Raw genomic sequence first — 17618 nt, forward strand, 5'->3', positions numbered from 1 at the left:
TAACAAATGGGGCTATGTCATTTTTTCTGATGGAAGCCTAGAATTCCATTGTGCCGGAACCTGCCGGCAACAAAAGGGAATCCTGAATTAGGGGGCGATGATGCAGAAAAATAAAGACATAAGACATAGGATGGGGTCGGGAGGTCTGCACCTCAAGATTACAGTCCCGTTTATTTTTAATTTTTCCTATTATATACTATTAGAAGTCAAGAGGTAACATAAGGTTACCATATTGCAGAAAAACAAGGAAAGTTTTATTAAAAACAAAGTGCAGTAAAAACAAGACAAGATCAACTGATAGAAAGTAAAACAAATTCTGTAGACATAGCAAAGCAATCCCGGGCACCTAGTGTTTTTCATGAAAGCCAGTTCCTTATGCGTGCCTTTAAGTGAGCACAGGGGTCAAGATGACCATAGAGCTTTACTGTGGACTCCCAACATCTCCCCCATCTTTGTTTGAAGAAGCGAACCCACCTGTCTTAGGCTGGGTGGATCACCTTGTCTGCCTTACCCGTCATCGGGAACTTTTTCAGAGCAAAGCTGAAGGCCCTGTCTTAGGTTGGTCAGACTGGCACCCCCTCTTACCCGACTCTGGCTACAGTTTCTCTCTGGGAATTCATTTATATAGAGCTTGATCTTATGTAGCTGTATGGCTAAACTCATAAGAGAGTTTTGCAGTGCACGTATAAGGAAGGCATAGAAAAACTATCAGCAAAAGCATTCCCACGCCAAGCAATGACATTAGCAATCCTTTAACATAAGTCAGGGAAGTGATATAGAGTTGAAATTGTTTAAACAGTTTTTTTTAGCAGTTTTTGCCACTTTAGCGTCCAGAGGTAGGGCTTGTGTAGTACTATGAGCAAGCTGATTAAGATAATGGACAGTTTGTGCATTTTGTGTTAGTGCCACAGCAGCTGCCGCTGAAGAGGCAGCTAACAAAATAAAAGCCAAAACATCAGCTACAAGTAGCCCAACAAATCGATGAGGGCGCATTAGTTTTTTCAATTGTCTTAACACCTGAATGCCAGAATCTTTATACCAAGTTTTAGAAATATTTACAGGAAGCATAACAACAGATGGTTGTCTAACAATAAGTATGGATTCAGTTATGCCGCTATACAAGCAATTAGTAAAAGAACAATTAGAACAGGTGACATTAAAATAATTAGCTCCTATAGAGATATTGAATGGTCTATACATAATGACATGGGGTGGTGATACACAACTCATAATATTTTTTGAAAGGGATGAATTGGGCCAGGTTATGTTGTTGAGTGCAGCCACTAGCATCCAAACATGATGTTGAGGATGCCCATTCATCCACCACAGTCCAAAATTGTACTTATTAGTAAGATTAGCTCCAAACCAGTCCATTAATTGAAATTTAGTTCCAGAAATATTGGTAACAAATGGCTTCACATGCCTGCACCTTATTGGATGAGGCTTTCCTGTAGATACTATTATTTGTGAAGAATTAATGCAATGGGGTATCATATAGGATGGAGTAAAATTTGCATGAACTGGGTAACCAGTTGGTAAAGATGTCATCTGTATATTGTACATTTGATTTTTGTCTGGGATCCAAATTTTATGAGTCATGGATAGCATTATAATACAGCCTGGAATGGAGCCTTTAGAGCTGGTGGTAAAGTAGAATGGAGTTCCAATGTCTGAAGCTGAGGTATCTGCCATCTTGGTGTGCTGGATGAAGTGATCAAGTGCTGTACTGTATACTGATCTATTGACGTGAATGAGAACTTCAATTCCCTCCCAAGTTGTAGGGCGCACAATCGGGGGATCTGGCACGTAAGCCCAATGTGTCAGGGTTTGTGTCATCAGAATGAGCCTCCACAATCCTAACGCAATGCTCAGGCAACCAGAGGGATTCATTTTCTTCCTGCGAAAAAACACAAACATGTCCTCAACCCCATGTTAAAACTGGATCGAGCCCATGCCAATCACCTGTTAAAGGATCCTTCCACTTAACTCGGCCAAAAGCTCTTTGCTCTCTTTTTTTCCCAAAGTCACTGTACTGTGGAAAGTCCATTACAATCTAAACTTAAAAATTTAGTACAAATAAAGCATGAAAAGAATATTAACAGGAGAGAAGGGGTATAATTCCCCCCTTTTAATTCAAAAATTTGGTGTTTTAACAGCCCATTGGCTTGTTTAACAATTTCTTGCTCTTGAGGAATATAGGGAATATCTGTAGAGTGAAAAATCTGGTAAGATTTACAAAAAGTTTGAAAAGCTTGTCCGACATATCTCGGACCATTATCAGTTTTAATATGTTTAGGAAGTCCCATAAAGGCAAAGCAGTGTAGGGAATGAGCAATACCATGTTTGTTAGTCTCCCGGCAAGAGGAGTAGCCATAATAAAATTAGAGTAGTTATATGGTAACATGGACAAAATGAAGCCATCCAAAAGATGGAATCAGGCAGGAGTTTAGTCTACTTTTTCCATGGTGGAGGAGGTCAGGGTAACTATGTCGATTTCCTCCCCGTGACTGTAAGGCTGTAGCAACCGCAGCAACAGCAGGGTCTTTCAGTGTCTCCAAGGGACTGTCACACCTCGTGCTAGGCTGTATATTTCTACACAGACTGGTTAAGGATACAAGTAATACCTAGGCTTGGCAGGCTGTGGCCCCACTAGTTTTTAAGACTATTTAGACAATAGCCCAGGACAAATTATCAAAATGACAAGCTTTTTAACTAGATAGTTCTTTTAATAAGGCTGATTTTCTAGGCAGATGTAGAGGGCTCAGGCCTGTACTACTATTTTCCATGCGTTTTTCTTCTGTCTATTTTGCCACATTTTTTTTATGACTCTGGTCCCTTATTCTAAAAAGGGGATGATGGGTGAAGATTCATCTTCTGTAACTTCTTCAAGCAGACTCAGGGGTGTTGATCCTACTTAGCCAGGATCCTATAACCTTAGTCTATTTTAGAAAGAGGTTACAAGGGTTAGATATCATTAAGAACAATATTTTAACTTTTGACAAATGCACAGACTTTTTCTCCAGCTACAGCAATGTAGCTTGTTTAGCACTCTGGTTTGTAAAAGCATCTTTTTTTTTTTTTTTTTTTTTTTTTTTTTTTTGTCGGTCGTGGGGCCTGAACTCTGGGCCTGGGCACTGTCCCTCAGCTCTTCAGCTCAAGGCTAGTGCTCTACCACTTGAGCCACAGCGCCACTTCCGGCTTTTTTCTTTTTGCTTATGTGGTGCTGAGGAATCGAACCCAGGGCCTTGAGCATGCAAGGCAAGCGCTCTACCACTGAGCCACCTTCCCAGCCCTGTAAAAGCATCTTTAGGAATGTGACCCCTAGTGACCCTAACAATGCCTAAGTCACCCGTGCAGATGTAAATAGACAGATGTTAATAGAAACACACTCTCAAGTTTACAAACGATTTTCTTGAACAGATAAATTTCTTGTAGCTGGTGTTAGCTCAAAAGTTACTGTCAATTAGGGCTTTTGAAACATACAGGGGCTGGGATTTAAACCATCTCACACATTTTATAACTTCACTTTTTAGTACTATCACAGATCACTAATGTTTCTGTCCCTACAAGGTAGACAGTCATGGACATTAGGCATGCTTACAAACTATCTTCCCATGACATTCTGGCTCTGACCAATTTTTGAAGGGCCACACACAAATGACTCTAGGATCTGACATTTTTGCCATCCGAGCAGTGGCTTACTGCCTCTGGATACTCCTCCATAGCTCTTGTCTCACGAATGTCTTCTCTACACTGGGATAAATGCCTCATCTGCATTTCCCTTAGCTGGTTGCTGGACTTGAACTCGGGGCATGAGTGCTATCCCTCAGCTTTACAGCTCAAGGCTCGTGCTCTGTCACTTTGAATCCCAAAGCAATTATTTTGGTAATCCTAATTTTTCCACTTTGAGGCAAATGTTAACAACAATTTTACTTTTAAACTTTATATCCAGAAATCCATTCCTAATTTTTAAGCCTCCTATTAATCTCTTTTATTATTTTATATTTTAGTTTTTAGTTACATTTTTAAAAAATCCTTTAAAATCTTGAGGCCAATTGTCACTCATTGTCTCTTGGATGTTTGTTTTAAAACAGATACACATTAAAACTTTTAAACTCACATGACAATTTTTCCTTAATGCAAGAATTACAATCACCATTACTGTACCAAGAAGGTAAACTTAACACCTTTATGACATTTAAAAACATATCCTAATTGTAGAACATCATTGAAAGCAAGTCACATTATACAAATACATTTTAACCCTCTTTTTAAGTCCAAGGGGCAGTTTTAGCAATACTAATCAGATCATCGCATCACTAATTTTTTTTTACCATCATGTTTCTAGTATTTACCTGTAGAGAAAAAGGACAGAACAAAGTGGGCCACTTGGCCCCTCCTGTGGAATGGGCACACACCTAATCTCACTCTTTAGGGTATGATGAACTGCGTTTGTGCCAACTTGTCCCCTTTCACCATGCGTGGACTCCTCCCATGGCCTGTCCCACCATGTATGACCAGCTGAACTGAACTATGGCCTGTTTACCCCTTACTCCTAAAGCTAGGTCTTTTGTTGGCTTTTACATTTTTTCCTTTTCTTATCTCTTGGTTTTTTGAATGAAAATACATACTTTTAGACAGACAGGACAGTAATGTCTTTGACAGTGTTAAACAAACTTTTACATTTAAACTTTTAATATTTATTCCCAAATTTTAGCCAAGAGAACTAAATTCCAAACAGCCAATGCATTTTGTTAAGCCAGATAACTTGATTACAGTGTAAACAGCCTTATGCATTTTAAAATACCAGATTTTTTAATTTTTTAAGTTAAAGAATCCTTAAAAGGTCATTTAAAACAATGTGAAAATTCTTTAAAATTTTTGGTAATGTCCAAACCTCATAACCTTTTGAATTTTAAACTTAAACTCACCCAATTGTTACAGCATGCTGATAATTCTTATCTTAAACATGTTCACAAACACACACAAAACACACACAGATCTTAAAGCGCACAAAAATCAATCAGTTGTATGAACATTTAAAACTGGTACCAATTCTAAAACAGAACTAGACAAGACAACAACAAAAGGCTGAGTTGGGGACTAATGGGCCCCCAGTTCATCCCTACCTCAGAAAACATAGAACAGAAAACACACCGAAGTAAACAAGACAAACAGTGGCCACAAAGACAAAATCAGGTCTCAGTGAATGGGGCGACATCTCACCACCACTCACAAGTGGGACTCAAATCCACTTACCAGGGGATTCCAACCCCCTCTACTCACCTCCGGAGGATTTTTCTTTTAGATTCCTGCAAACATTGACCCAGGGGCCTTCCAAGGTAGAGGAAAATTGCCAGTCATGTTGCAGAAAGGGAAAGAAGTCCCTAGTGGCCGTCCCCTCAGACTGACAGGTTCTCCCCCATATTCAGACCCCCTGGGTCAAGGCTGGAGGCTAAAGTCTTGCTGGTGTCACTTGTAGGTGGTCAGTGGCATTTTCATCCGGCTGTGAATTCTCCCTGCTGGCCCTTTTAAGTTATTGTTAGATCCTCCAGGTTTTTCACCCCCACCAACCCCCGACTTCTTGATCCAGAGAGGGTGAAGGAGGTGGCTGTGAAGCATAGAAAAGGGGGTCAGTTTAAAGTATAAGTAAAAAAGAAGGAGCTAGAGAGAAACAGATATTGAGCGAGTGTTAGCCAGTCTCCTCTAGGCTCTCACATCAGGATGAATCTGAGAGAAGAAACATTCCAAGAATTCCAGAATACATACACACAAACATTGAGACAAAACACATTTACAGCGTGTGCATTGTAGACTGTCAGACAGAAAGTGTTGGACTACAGATGGGCCCAAATGTCCGCACTAGTGGATAGTTTACCATGATGGGGATCTGGGGGACGGCTCCCATTGGCCCAGTTGCCTGTCTTATAGTGCGTCCGCCAATACCTCTTGCCAACCCCAATACAGAACCTGCAGGCTACACAGATACCAGACAATTACAAAGCAGCAATGTTTTAACTTACAGGGCATTTGCATCATAGTGTCCCTGAATGTTTTTTGTTTTTTGTTTTTTGTTTTTTGCTAAGTTTCTAAACTAATGGTTCCTTCCTCCAGGAACCAGGGGTATACTTCCTCAACAAAGTAAAAGAAACATTCTAACTGACTGTCTAACTTTCACTGCTTGAGCATGAAACATACCCTTGAGAGCCTGCACATATAACATGTGGCTGTTACCTTGCCCCATAATTTCTTACTCCCGACTATACTCTCTCCCGCTCTCTATTTCTGGATGTCCTCTTACCTTAGCTGGGTCCTCTGCCATGATCCCAGGTTTTCAGTTCCCTGTTCAGGTGCCACTTGCTGGAGCCTGCCGGCAACAAAAGGGAATCCTGAATTAGTTGGCGAGGATGCAGAAAAATAAAGACATAAGACAAAGGATGGGGTCGGGAGGTCTGCAGCTCAAGACTGCGCACCATTTATTTTTAACTTTTCTTAATATATACTATCAGAAGTCAAGAGGTAACATAAGGTTACAATAGTCCAGAAAAACAAGGAAAATTTCAGTAAAAATAGAGTGCAGTAAAAACAAGACAAGGTCAACTGGTAGAAAGTAAAACAAACTCTGCAGACATAGCAAAGCAATCCTGGGCACCTGGTGTTTTTTAAGTAAACCAGTTCCTTGTACTTGCCTTCAAGTGAGCACCAGGGTCAAGATGAACTTTAAACTTTACTGTTGGCTCCCAACACCTCTCTACTACTTTTTCTCTTTCTTTCTCTACTTTTCTCATCTTCGTCTTCATCCTCCTTCTTCTTCAACCCCCTCTTTCTCCTCATTCCCACCCCAGCCACCATGATAACCAGCCCTGTGTGCACCATGTGATCCATAGACTCACCCCAACCCCAGAGATCAGCAGACACAGTCAGACCTGGATCCAGGCCTCTGAGACCAGAGCTAGAAGTGTTCCTTTGCCCTCATTCCTACACGGAGACAAGAGATGTGGGCTTGGAGCTGGGGAGAAGATACTGTTGAAACTGAATTCCCCATGAGGTGCTCAGAGACTCAGAGTCTGTACCGCTTCCTGAGAGATGGAAGGAGGCTCAGGTCTTTGAAGAAAAAGTTATCTCAGAAGTGCCGCGTTCAGGCAGAAAAGCCTGGGCCTGTGTTATATAATTTGAGAAATAAAGGACACGCAAGCCTGGTTCCTGATGGACATACCTGTCATCCTAGCTGCTCGAGGGGCTGGTTCAAAGCCAGCCCAGACAGAAAAGTCTTTGAGAATCTGTCTCTCAAATTACCAGCAACAATTCAGACTGGAGGTATGGCTCAGATGATAGATCGCCAGCTGTGAGCAAGAAAGCCAAGCAAGATTCTTTGTATGCTTCTTTTCATCTCTAGAGTGAATACAAGGCCCTGAGTTCGAGGGAGGGAGGGATGAAGAGGAGGGCGAGAAAAAGGGAGGCCTTGGGTTCAAACAAAAAATGCAATTTGAATTTCTGTTTAATTCAGTTTTTCCCTTTCCACAGCCACCCCTTCATCCTCTCCCTTCCCCTGCCCGCCCTTGCTGCCCACTCTCTTGTTGGTGAAGAGAGGGAGATCTATCCTCATGTCTTTATTTCTTTGTTCCAAAGCCTGGTAGTGATGTGGAGACTCCACATACCCAGGGAGCCCTCCCCCATCTCCTACCTACCCTTTAGCCCTCAGACCTCCCCTCCCTTAATCAAAGTAGCTTCAGGAGTCACACCCAACTCACATCTCCCCAAAGCCAGCCCAGTGAGCCTGCCACCCCACTCCCACCCCAACTCACACCTGAACTCAGACTACCTTTGGGGTCCACGGGCATCTGGGCATCAGAAAATTAGCTGTAATTGCTCTGTACTTAGCAACTTCATCTTCCCGGCGCTCAGCTGGGGCATCGTGTCTGCGATTTCACTCTTAATCAAGAGGCCTTACAGTCTGACTTCAGAGACTAACTTTTAAAGCTCCTCCTGTGTATGAAAATGAAGGATGTCTTACTTGCTCCACCATGCAGTAAATCACAGAGGCCTGGCAGAGAACTGAGACTGTATTTCACAAAATGTGAAGGGAAGAGCCTGGCACAGGGAAGGTAGAAAGGGTGGCAGAGTTGAAGGCGAGACTCAAAGCTCCGGTGAATCCTGGGCTGCTGGGGAGGTCAAAGTAAAGAAGATCATAGATCACAGCCAGCAAAGCAAAAAAGCTCCATCTGGTTGAGCAAGCAGGGCATGGCGGCTCACACCTGTCATCCCAGCTCTGCAGACAGCATCAGTAGGACTACAGTCGAGGCTGACCAGGACAAGAATGTGAGGCTCTATCTAAAAAGTAACTAAAGCAAAATGAGCTGAGGGCTCTGGTTTGCATCTGCCTTCCAAAAGTGCATGTGTTGCAGGCTGACTCCCATGGGCCTGTGTCCATGGCCCTTCAAGGTGGGGACGTTGAGAAGTGACAAGTGTCCCATGGTGTCATGAGGGTAGGCTATCGATGGTGGCATTTGTGGCTTTATCACAACAGGAAGAAACTGGCACCATGGCACGAGCCTGTATCCCTAGCTACTTCAGAAGAGGAGTTCAGAAGGTTGTAGTACGAGGTCAGCCCAGACATGTTAGTTTGTGAGACCCCATTTCAACCAGTAGCTTGGAGTGGTGGCCTGCCCCTGACATGCGGACACAGTGGAAGCACAATGGCTAGGAGTAGTGGCACGCTTGTGCCATCCCCAGAGGTATGAGACAGAGCAAATAGTAGGACCACAGACCACTCCAGTGCAGGCATGAACAAGACCCCACCTCGAAAATAACCAACCAGCGAGGGGCAGTAATTAAACAACACAGTATATCTAATATGTCTACTAGTTTTCCTTCCTCTTCTTTCAGAGTCTTTTTGATGGTGCTGAAGTTTGAACCGAGGCTTTTTGCTTGCTTCTTGCTGACTGACCAGTGCTCTACCATTTGAGCCATGCCTCCAGCCCAGATGTTTCTTGATTACATTGGAGATGGAGCCTCATGTGCCTGGTCTGGCTTTGAGCCGAAATCTTCCAGATCTCAGCCTCCTGTGTACCTAGAATTATAGTTACGAGCTTCTTGCCCCTGGCTTTTTCTAGATTTTTGAGTAAAGCTCTGTTCTCTTGACCCTAAGGTCATATTCTTCCCCATCTTTTATTCTTCTGTCTCTTCCATCTTTTCCCAAAGCATCAGGAAAAAAGTAGAAGAAAAACAACAAAGCTTTGGGGCTGGGAATGTGGCTTAATGATAGAGTGCTTTCCTAGCATGCATGAAGTCCTGGGTTTGATTCTTCAGTACCACATAAACAGAAAAAGCCAAAAGTGGTGCTGTGGCTCAAGTGGTATAAAGCTAACCTTAAGCAAAAGAAGCTCAGGGATAGTGTCCAGACCATGAGTTCAAGCCCCAAGACTGGCAAAAAGTAAAGAAAAGAAATTTCCTGCCCAGGCTGGCTTCACACTGCGATCTTCAGATCGCAGCCTTCTGAGTCACTTGGTTTACAGGTGTAAGCCACCAGCACTCAGTAAAAACACTTTAAATATAAACTAACAGACAAGTCGAGTTGTAGATTTACAGCAATGATATTACTAAGCAGCCACAGGTCCCTTGCAGGAACACCAGATGGGCAGGAACCACAGAGCCCAGCACAGCTCTCTCCCACATGGCCTGTGTGGGAGCAGTTCCACTGGTACAAGAGGATGCCCTCCACTCTCACTTGCCAGGGGAACCTGAGCCTGAGGCCCTGGGGGTAGCCAGGGACTCCACATGGAGAGAGAAGGAAAAGGGCAGGTCTGTGCTAATCAAGTGTCCCATCACATCGTGTAAGACCATGTCAAACATGTAACCAGTTATTTTCTCTTGGTTTACCATCAAGTGACCACCAACTCATGCCTCATCTCATGGGGGGGGTGCTCAGGAGCAACTGGACAGGTGGTCTGCCTTGTTCCCGTCCAATGCCACTCTGTGATTCCCCAAATGACCCCCTTGGCAAGGTGCAAGGTGTGTCTGATGAGTTCTTGTGTTCCAGTTCATAACCACAACTCTGTCATCGCCAAGAGTTCCCACTACAGAAAGGACCAGCAGCCCTGGGCCTGGGTCATGAGGCTGCAAGGTCCTCCACACTAAAACTCCCCAAACAATCACATGTCTGCTTTCTTGTAAATTCCCTCTTGTCCAGTCCTGAGAGCCTCAACGACAAGCACGCATCCCAAGCTTCTATTTCCAAAGGGGAGCTGGGAGTGGAAGTCAGTCCACAGTGAGCAACAAGCACCCGGCATAAACCAGCCCTCAGCCGGTGAATATGCCAACAGCCCAGTGGGCTTCTCTACCCAGGCCCAGGTGTGCCACGGTGACTCTGGCCCCATGCCTCTTGTCCCCAGAAGGTGGTGCTCAGATCATCCATAAAGGCAGTGCCTACCTGAACCTCCAAGATCTGAGCTAGTCAGCTGGGAGTCCAGGACAAACTTGCTCTCAAAAGATTCAGTTGGAAGTAATCACATAAGCCAAGTAGTGAAAGAACAAGGCCTGGGATGAGGAAGGTAAGGAAAAGAAAAGGAGGAAGAAAGGGAGGAGAAGTAGGAAGAAAGAGGAAGGGTAGTTGAAGAAAGAAAGGGAAGAAGAGAAGAAGGAGGAGAAAGCAGGAGGAAGAAAAGAGATGTGAAGAGGGGAGAGGAGAAGAGGAGAAGGAGGAGGAGGAGGTGGAGGAAGAGGAGGAGGAGGAGGAGCAGGAGGAGGAAGAGGAGGAGGAGGAGGTGGAGGAACCTTAACAAGCACACTATAAGATAGAGGACAAATGTAGATCTGAGCCAATCTTCCCATGTCTTGATGTTTCAGCCAGTGACCAGAATTTTTGTGAATGTCCCCCAAGCCTCTAAGTGTGAGGAGAGCCACAATTATGCCATGTCCCCTCATCCAGCCATGTAGCCCTGGGTGCTCTCTTTCTCAGAAACCTTGTGACACACTACACACATTGGCAGATCTGTAGAGCACACTGTAGAGCACACCATCTCCACCCTGTCCCCAACCGTCACAGCCTAGAGATCATAGCAAGTCCAATGTGACGCTTCTGCTAGCTCCAGAGTGCCCCCCTCTCGGGCCTGCTCTGAGCCCCCTCCTCTCCTCCACCTCGCCCCTCCCCATACAGCCTCAGGTCCTTGAGCTTGCTCTCACAGACAGTGTGGGTCTGCTTTCCAATGCTGTGACAAGATCTAAGGAATTGAACTCGAAGGAAGAAAAGTTTCTTTGTGCTTGTCTCCATCTGTGGTTGGCTGGAGCTATAGCTTTGAGCTGAGGTAGGCAGCACATGTGGCAGCAGAAACACAAGGTGGAGAAAGGAGAGGGGAATGGGCTGGGAAAAGTTACTCCATTCAAGGTCACATCCCCCACCCTGTGGAGGCATTAATCCATAGATGAAGGTAGCAACCTTGGAATCCAATCCCCTCTCAAGGCCCCACCTCCTGATAGCTCACTCAGCTATGAGGTCATCAGTGGATGAGCCCGTTGCTAGAGCCAGAACCCCATGATCCAATCACCACTCAAGGTCCCGCCTCCTGACAGCCCATTCAGCTATGATATCATCAATGGATGCCCAATGGTGGAGCCAGATACTTCCTGAGGAGATCCAATCACCTCTCAAGGCCCCGCCTCCTGACAGCCCACTCAGCTATGAGGTCATCAGTGGATGAGCCCATCGGTAGAGGCAGAGCCCTCAGGATCCAGTCACTTCTCACTATGGCCACCAGCTGGGGAGCAAGCCTTCAACTCAGGAGCTTTTGGGGATATTTCAAGTACAAACCATACCAGAGGGCATCATTGTTCAAGTACCCCAAAATCCTCCACCCCACCTGGGACCCTCCTACAGTGGGGCACCCTAAATGGAACACAGTGTGCCACTGTGGATAGCTGAACACAGGATCCAGGACTCCCTTACTGGAATGTTACATTTGCATAAAAACAGTCTGAGGCCTTATTATGGTTGTTGACAATCATTGTGTTTGTCTAATTGAGCTTGTAAGAACCAAGAGGTTCCCCCAAATCCTGACCAGCTGCTCTGATAGATTTTAAAGCAGGAGCTCTTCTTGATATTCAATATAAAGAGACCATATTTCCTCTCCAGGGAGACACTAATGACAGAGAAATGTGATTTCCTGCTGCAAACTTACCAATCCTACTCCACCTCCACCAAGCCATGTGTTAAACCCTTGGTCCCAACAGTGCTCTTTCCCCTTCACCACAGTAACTACTTGCAGAAAACATCGTCCTCCATCCAGCTGTTTATATTTTTGCAATATCAATTTGTGATACTGATTGATATTCAGCTTTGGGTAAGGAGAAAGCACAGAGAACACCTAGGATAGGAGTGTGGCTCTGTCACAAGTCAGCTCTGTGTTTTCTGCCAGTCACTTGACCTTGACTTGGACCTTCCCTCTCAATGAGAGAGGTTCCTCATCTGTAGACTAGAGATAACAAAAGCACACATTGTGGCTGTGAAATTCAAGGGCAAAGTGCATATAAACTATTTGGCATGGGTGTCATACATCTGGTGGGTGCTCAGCTGACCATTTGGTCCAATTACTTGGTGGTAATTGAAAAGGTGGTCCAATTACTTGGTGGTAATTGAAAAGGGGAAAGGGGACATTATTTCAAAGTATTGAGATCCGTGGCCTGAACCAGGCCCCTCTATCTTGCTTCTCCTCTGACCCTCATTTCCCACTCCGCTAATGCAAGGTAACAGCAACAATATTCTGGAAGTATTGAGTGACTTCTATGACAACCAAATAAAATGTCCAACCATAAAACATACCTTCTTCGGTGGGTTACTTTTATGGCTCCCCACTCAGAGTTCATCTCCTCTGTGTCCTGTACCTTCTATCATAGGTAATGGTGAAATAATTCTTCTCTCGGCTTCATCTCCATGTCCCACCAGTCTGTAACTGAGGAAAAAAGAGTTGCCACATGATGAGAATCAATCTGACTCCATTTTCGGTTCTAGATGATGAATATAAATGATTGGAAAATTAAAAAACCATTAGGCTATTAAAAATAACTTCCAAGAACCATCTCTCAATAAATTATTTTCAGTCTTAAAAAACACACCTGCAAAGAATATAAATGGTAATGCCAAACATCTGAGAAGTCAGTAATCAGATATAATGGTCAATTTCTCTGATATTATTGTCTAATTAAGCAATTTGGCTTTCGTGGAGATTGTATGGAATTGAGTCAGTATAGTCTAAAAGGGATGTAGAACCGATTTCTTTTGAGCTAAAGACAAAAAAAAGTATATTAAAACTTTAGTACAAGGAAGAATAGGTTACAATTTATGTTTTCTGCTCAATTGGCTGCTTTTCCAAAGCATAATTCAAGAGTTAAAAAGAAGCCTGACAGATGAACTGTGAGGGGAGCGGGACTCCATGTAGAGACCCCGACCCTGGGTAGGTACCAGTGCTCTGCATGGAGGACAGGTCTTGAAGCCAATCTCAAGCAGATACCAAAGGGGCCTGACATTCATTCAGAAGTATGGCTGTAACCAGGAGAGGAAAATTGAGACAGACTTCAGTCAGCACCGTGAGCCTCAGAGTGATATAACAGAAATGATTTTAAATAACAGCACTTCCGTTGTCACTTTTCTTTCTTGGATACTTCTCCTTTTGCACCAATGGATTTGTTGCTGCTTCTGCTGCTGCTGTGGAGACAAATACAGGAGACAGAAGTTATTTAAAAGGTACAGAATTTCATCTTAGCTCATGGTTTTGATCCAAGGTTTACCAGTTCGACAACTCTGGGCCTGCACTGAGGCAGAGCATCATGGCAGCACATGAGAACCTGTGCAGGGGGAAGCTGCTCACCTTATGGCCTGGGAGCAGAGAAAGAAAAGGAGGAGGAGCAGGAGGAGGAAGGGGAAAGGGCAGGGAAACAATGAGAGCAATGAAAGCTTTCTCCATCGGCTGGTGGCCCAGGGAGGAGGAGGGAAGAGAAGAAAGGAAACATGTGGTTTAATCCCATTTTGGGTCAGCCATGCTGCTGGCCCCAGGCCAATGAGTTTTACGTCTGACCACATTGAAACAGGTAGAAAGAGGGAGATGAAGAGCTCCAATGGAGACACCACTTGGTGGCTCTCATTTGTGTCAGCTTACAGCAAAATGACTGGGTCCCCCACATGCATAGCCAGAAACTGCAACACTCCCTCTGGCTGGAAAGGACAGTGGGACCACTGGGCCAAGTACAGTTCCCTGCATCCAGGACCTTTAAGGCAGCCTGGAGTGTCCTTCCATGAGGTGTTGGAATGTCTGAGCTAGCTAGCTAGCTGTGTGAGCCTGCAGGAAGGTTACAGCCAGCACCGACAGGTGCTCACTGCTCACTGGCCATTCTGGGGCACCAGCTACACTGGCTTATCCTTGGCCCCATGAAACAAAGACACATGCACTCACCTATTTACACATGAGCAAAGACAGGTACAGAAAGATTCCATATCTGCCTAAGGCTGCAACAACTGGATTTGAACCTGGCTGGATGCCACAAGGAGTGCCTCCTGATAAAGCCACACCTGCTGAAGTTATACCACTGAGGCCCTACCCCTTGCTGAAGCCACACCCCAGCTGAAGCCACACCTCCTGCTGAAGCCACACTCCTAGCTGAAGCCACACCTCCTGCCGAAGCCATACCTACAGCTGAGACCACACCCCCTGCTGAAGCCACACCCCCAGGTGAATCCATACCTCCTGCTGAGGCTATACCTACAGCTGAGGCCACACCTCCTGTTGAAGCCACACCTTCTGCTGAAGCCACACTTCTACTAATGCCACATTATCCACTGAAGCCACGCCTCTAACAAAGGCCATGCCTTTAGCTCATCTTCAAGCCACCCTAGAACTATGTTGCACAACAGTAAGGTTTGTAGAGGAAAGTACAGCAGTTTCTAAAAGTCTTCCACTTTTTATCCAAACTCACAGTGATCTGTGAAAATGAATTACATGATAATTGGGCAGTATGGGTTTTCTGACTGGTAATTGTTGTAATTAATTCAGCCTCAGTGAAATGCAAGGAGTTAAAAAAATGCCTGTATGAGGGAAACACTCATCTTAATACAAAGTACTTAACCAAATATGACGTCTTCTAATAAATCCTCCTTATGCGTTGCCAGCTGCATACGCAGCTGTCAGCAGAGCAAGAGCACTGCAAAATTGCTCTACATCTCTCTCTAATTTCCTCTTGGTATGGACAGCTCATTTGGCGATAACCCTTCCCTCTGGGCTTGGAGGCAGTATTTCCCAAGAGGGCTCCATGCAAGGCCCAGGGCCACATGCTGCCTCATCGAAGGTTCTAGAAACATCCACTCTGACAGTAGTTTGGGGAGATCTGCCAGGAGAAACACTGTGCTGGTGTTGGGCAGCCACTGGGTTCAAACCTCTGCTCAGTCGCCCAGGACTGATACTCATTCTGCCAAGGAGGCTCCTGACTTTCAGACATAACCACACAGCCCTCTCCCAGGACCACTGCTGGGATTTAGATTTGCTGTTCCAATGCTATTATCAGGGTCTGAACCAAAGACACCCCCAGAGGCTCATGGGACAAAGGCCTGGTTCTGTACGATAGGATTTTGAGAGCTGACTTAGTCATAAGCTCTCATATTTATCCCTGGGTAACACTCATGATTGGACACTGGAACTGAAGCCCTGTTGGAGGAGGGCACAGTCACTGTGGAGTATCCTCCCAGCGTGGGTCTTTTTCCCAGAAACAACTTGTCTGCCTCTACTTCTTGGCAGCCAGGCAGTGCGCAGCTCAGCTTGGCCCCAACGTAGCCCTCATCACAGGCCCAGAAATGAGATAGTAGAGCTTGCCACCAGCGTCCAATTACAGCCACCCCCTGCTTAGCTGCTTTTTGTCCAAAATTTGATCACAATTGGTGAAAACCCAAAGCCACGATAATCTGCTCAGATATACGGCTAAAACAAAAGGCAAAAAACTTTGTGTATTATTATTATTTTTTTAGCATTTCCTTTCCTCCTGAAGACCACTGTTGGCATTTGAATGGGTGAATGAACTGGTCTTGTTGGCCACACAATCATTGACAAGATGGAAACTTCACCCTATAGAAAAAGTCATGAAAGCAGACAGCACTGGGCATTTGGCACAAGTAGCCTAGCGAGCTCAAAGACCTGAGTTCAAATCCCAGGCCAAAGAAGAAAGGAAGGAGTGAAAGGGAGAGATAGAAAATTTGGTTTTATCACCTCTTTTGCCTTTTCTGTCCATAAATCCGCATTTAGATGACAAAGGTGTCTAGAAACCTTGAATCCAGAAAATCCACCTTTCTGAGAAGAAATCCCCCTGGATTTGGGAGGAGTGCATGAGGCAGTGGTGAGGTACAGGAGTACCGGGTGCTGAGCTCCTGGGCAGGTCAGCGTTCCTGGTCACAACAGGAGATACACCTGCTCTGTCCACCCCAGTGCTAAGGTTGGTGTCTGCAACCTCACTGACTCTTGACAGAGACTCTGGAGGGTGGGGACAAAGGCCGGTCTTCCATGGCAGGGGAGAGGCTAGGACAAGGGAGAGACCTCTCCAGAGGACCCAGCCCAGTACCAGTGAAAAGTGTACATGGCCAGCAAAGGGCCCATCAAAAGGGAGCCGGGATTCCTGAGGCTACACGGCCTGGTCCCTAGTCCCCTTGGCCAGAGTTACCTGAAGAAGCAGAGCCCCTCACCAGTGTGGGATAGGATGGTGAACTGCAGTGACCCCTAGGCCCCAGTGCAAACACAGGACAGTGACCTACAGTGACCCCTAGGCCTCTTGGTGCCCGGAAGCCTTGGCAGGAGGCCAGTCTAGCTCTACTAACTGCACATGAGCAGTCACAGCAAACTTGGGCATGCGCAGTTGCACACCAGGGGCGTAAGTTTCTACCTGTCGATCAAGCTTCCTATCAGTTCACACTCAGTGAGGGACGGTTCACCTGATCCCTACCTGAAAAATCTCAGCCAGGCCCGCGTTCCCTGCAGCCGACTCACTGTCTCTATAATAACCTCTTGAATGTGTTTTTCTCCATCATTTTCCTCACTGCACATAGCAAAGCAGAGCAAGTATGCTAGCCCAAGTCTGTTCTCTCTTTAGAAAGCCAGGAATTCCTTCCTGGGAGCCTCAGGAAGGACCCATCCTCACAACAGCTGCCTCTCATCTCCAGACAAACTAGGAGCACACCACAAACCTCACCCTCCTGCCACCAAGTCAGCAGCTGAGGACTCACCAGATCTGAGCTGGGAGCTCCCTGGCAAGCAGGGAGAGTGGATCAGCGTATTCTTCCCCAGCTGTCTAACTTCCAGCTGACTACAGTTCCCCCACACACACTGGAGTTGTGCGAACACAGCCTGCCTCTGCAGTTGTGGCACACAACAGCACCCAGTGGGCACCAGCTGTCTCCACGGCTTGTGCCAGCCTGGCTGGGGCAGAGAGAATGTGTTTGCCTTCTCTGCCACCTCCCCCCACCCCGTACCTGGCTACAAGTCACCTCTGTTTCTGATCAAAGATGTTCCAAATTACAGCCTGTCATATCTACAGCACATTAAAAACAAGCTCCTCTCTCTTCCGTATCTATACATTCTCATTCCAATTGTTCG

The 17618-nt window shown here is 45.5% G+C and overlaps 1 protein-coding gene across 2 annotated transcripts; it reads right to left on the reverse strand.

Moving 5' to 3' along the window:
- Window positions 1-234: 234 nt before the first annotated feature.
- LOC138842229 (endogenous retrovirus group K member 6 Env polyprotein-like) lies at window positions 235-17296 on the reverse strand. 2 transcript variants are annotated; one of them, XM_070043391.1, is made up of 5 exons: window positions 17249-17296; window positions 13454-13696; window positions 12815-12944; window positions 6302-6367; window positions 235-1897 (listed from the first exon to the last, which is right to left on the reverse strand). In XM_070043391.1, exons 3-5 carry the CDS (start codon window positions 12856-12858, stop codon window positions 763-765), a joined length of 1245 nt encoding a protein of 414 aa, XP_069899492.1. In that variant the 5' UTR covers window positions 12859-12944; window positions 13454-13696; window positions 17249-17296; the 3' UTR covers window positions 235-762. The 2 variants fall into 2 exon arrangements, with proteins under 2 accessions (XP_069899492.1, XP_069899493.1); XM_070043392.1 differs by lacking the exons at window positions 6302-6367; window positions 12815-12944; window positions 13454-13696; window positions 17249-17296 and adding an exon at window positions 5287-5547.
- Between the last annotated feature and the right edge of the window lie 322 nt (window positions 17297-17618).

The sequence above is a fragment of the Dipodomys merriami genome, unplaced genomic scaffold (assembly GCF_024711535.1).
Source record: "Dipodomys merriami isolate MVZ:Mamm:240054 unplaced genomic scaffold, mDipMer1.0.p SCAF_331, whole genome shotgun sequence".
In the NCBI taxonomy this organism is placed as follows: Eukaryota; Metazoa; Chordata; class Mammalia; order Rodentia; family Heteromyidae; genus Dipodomys; species Dipodomys merriami.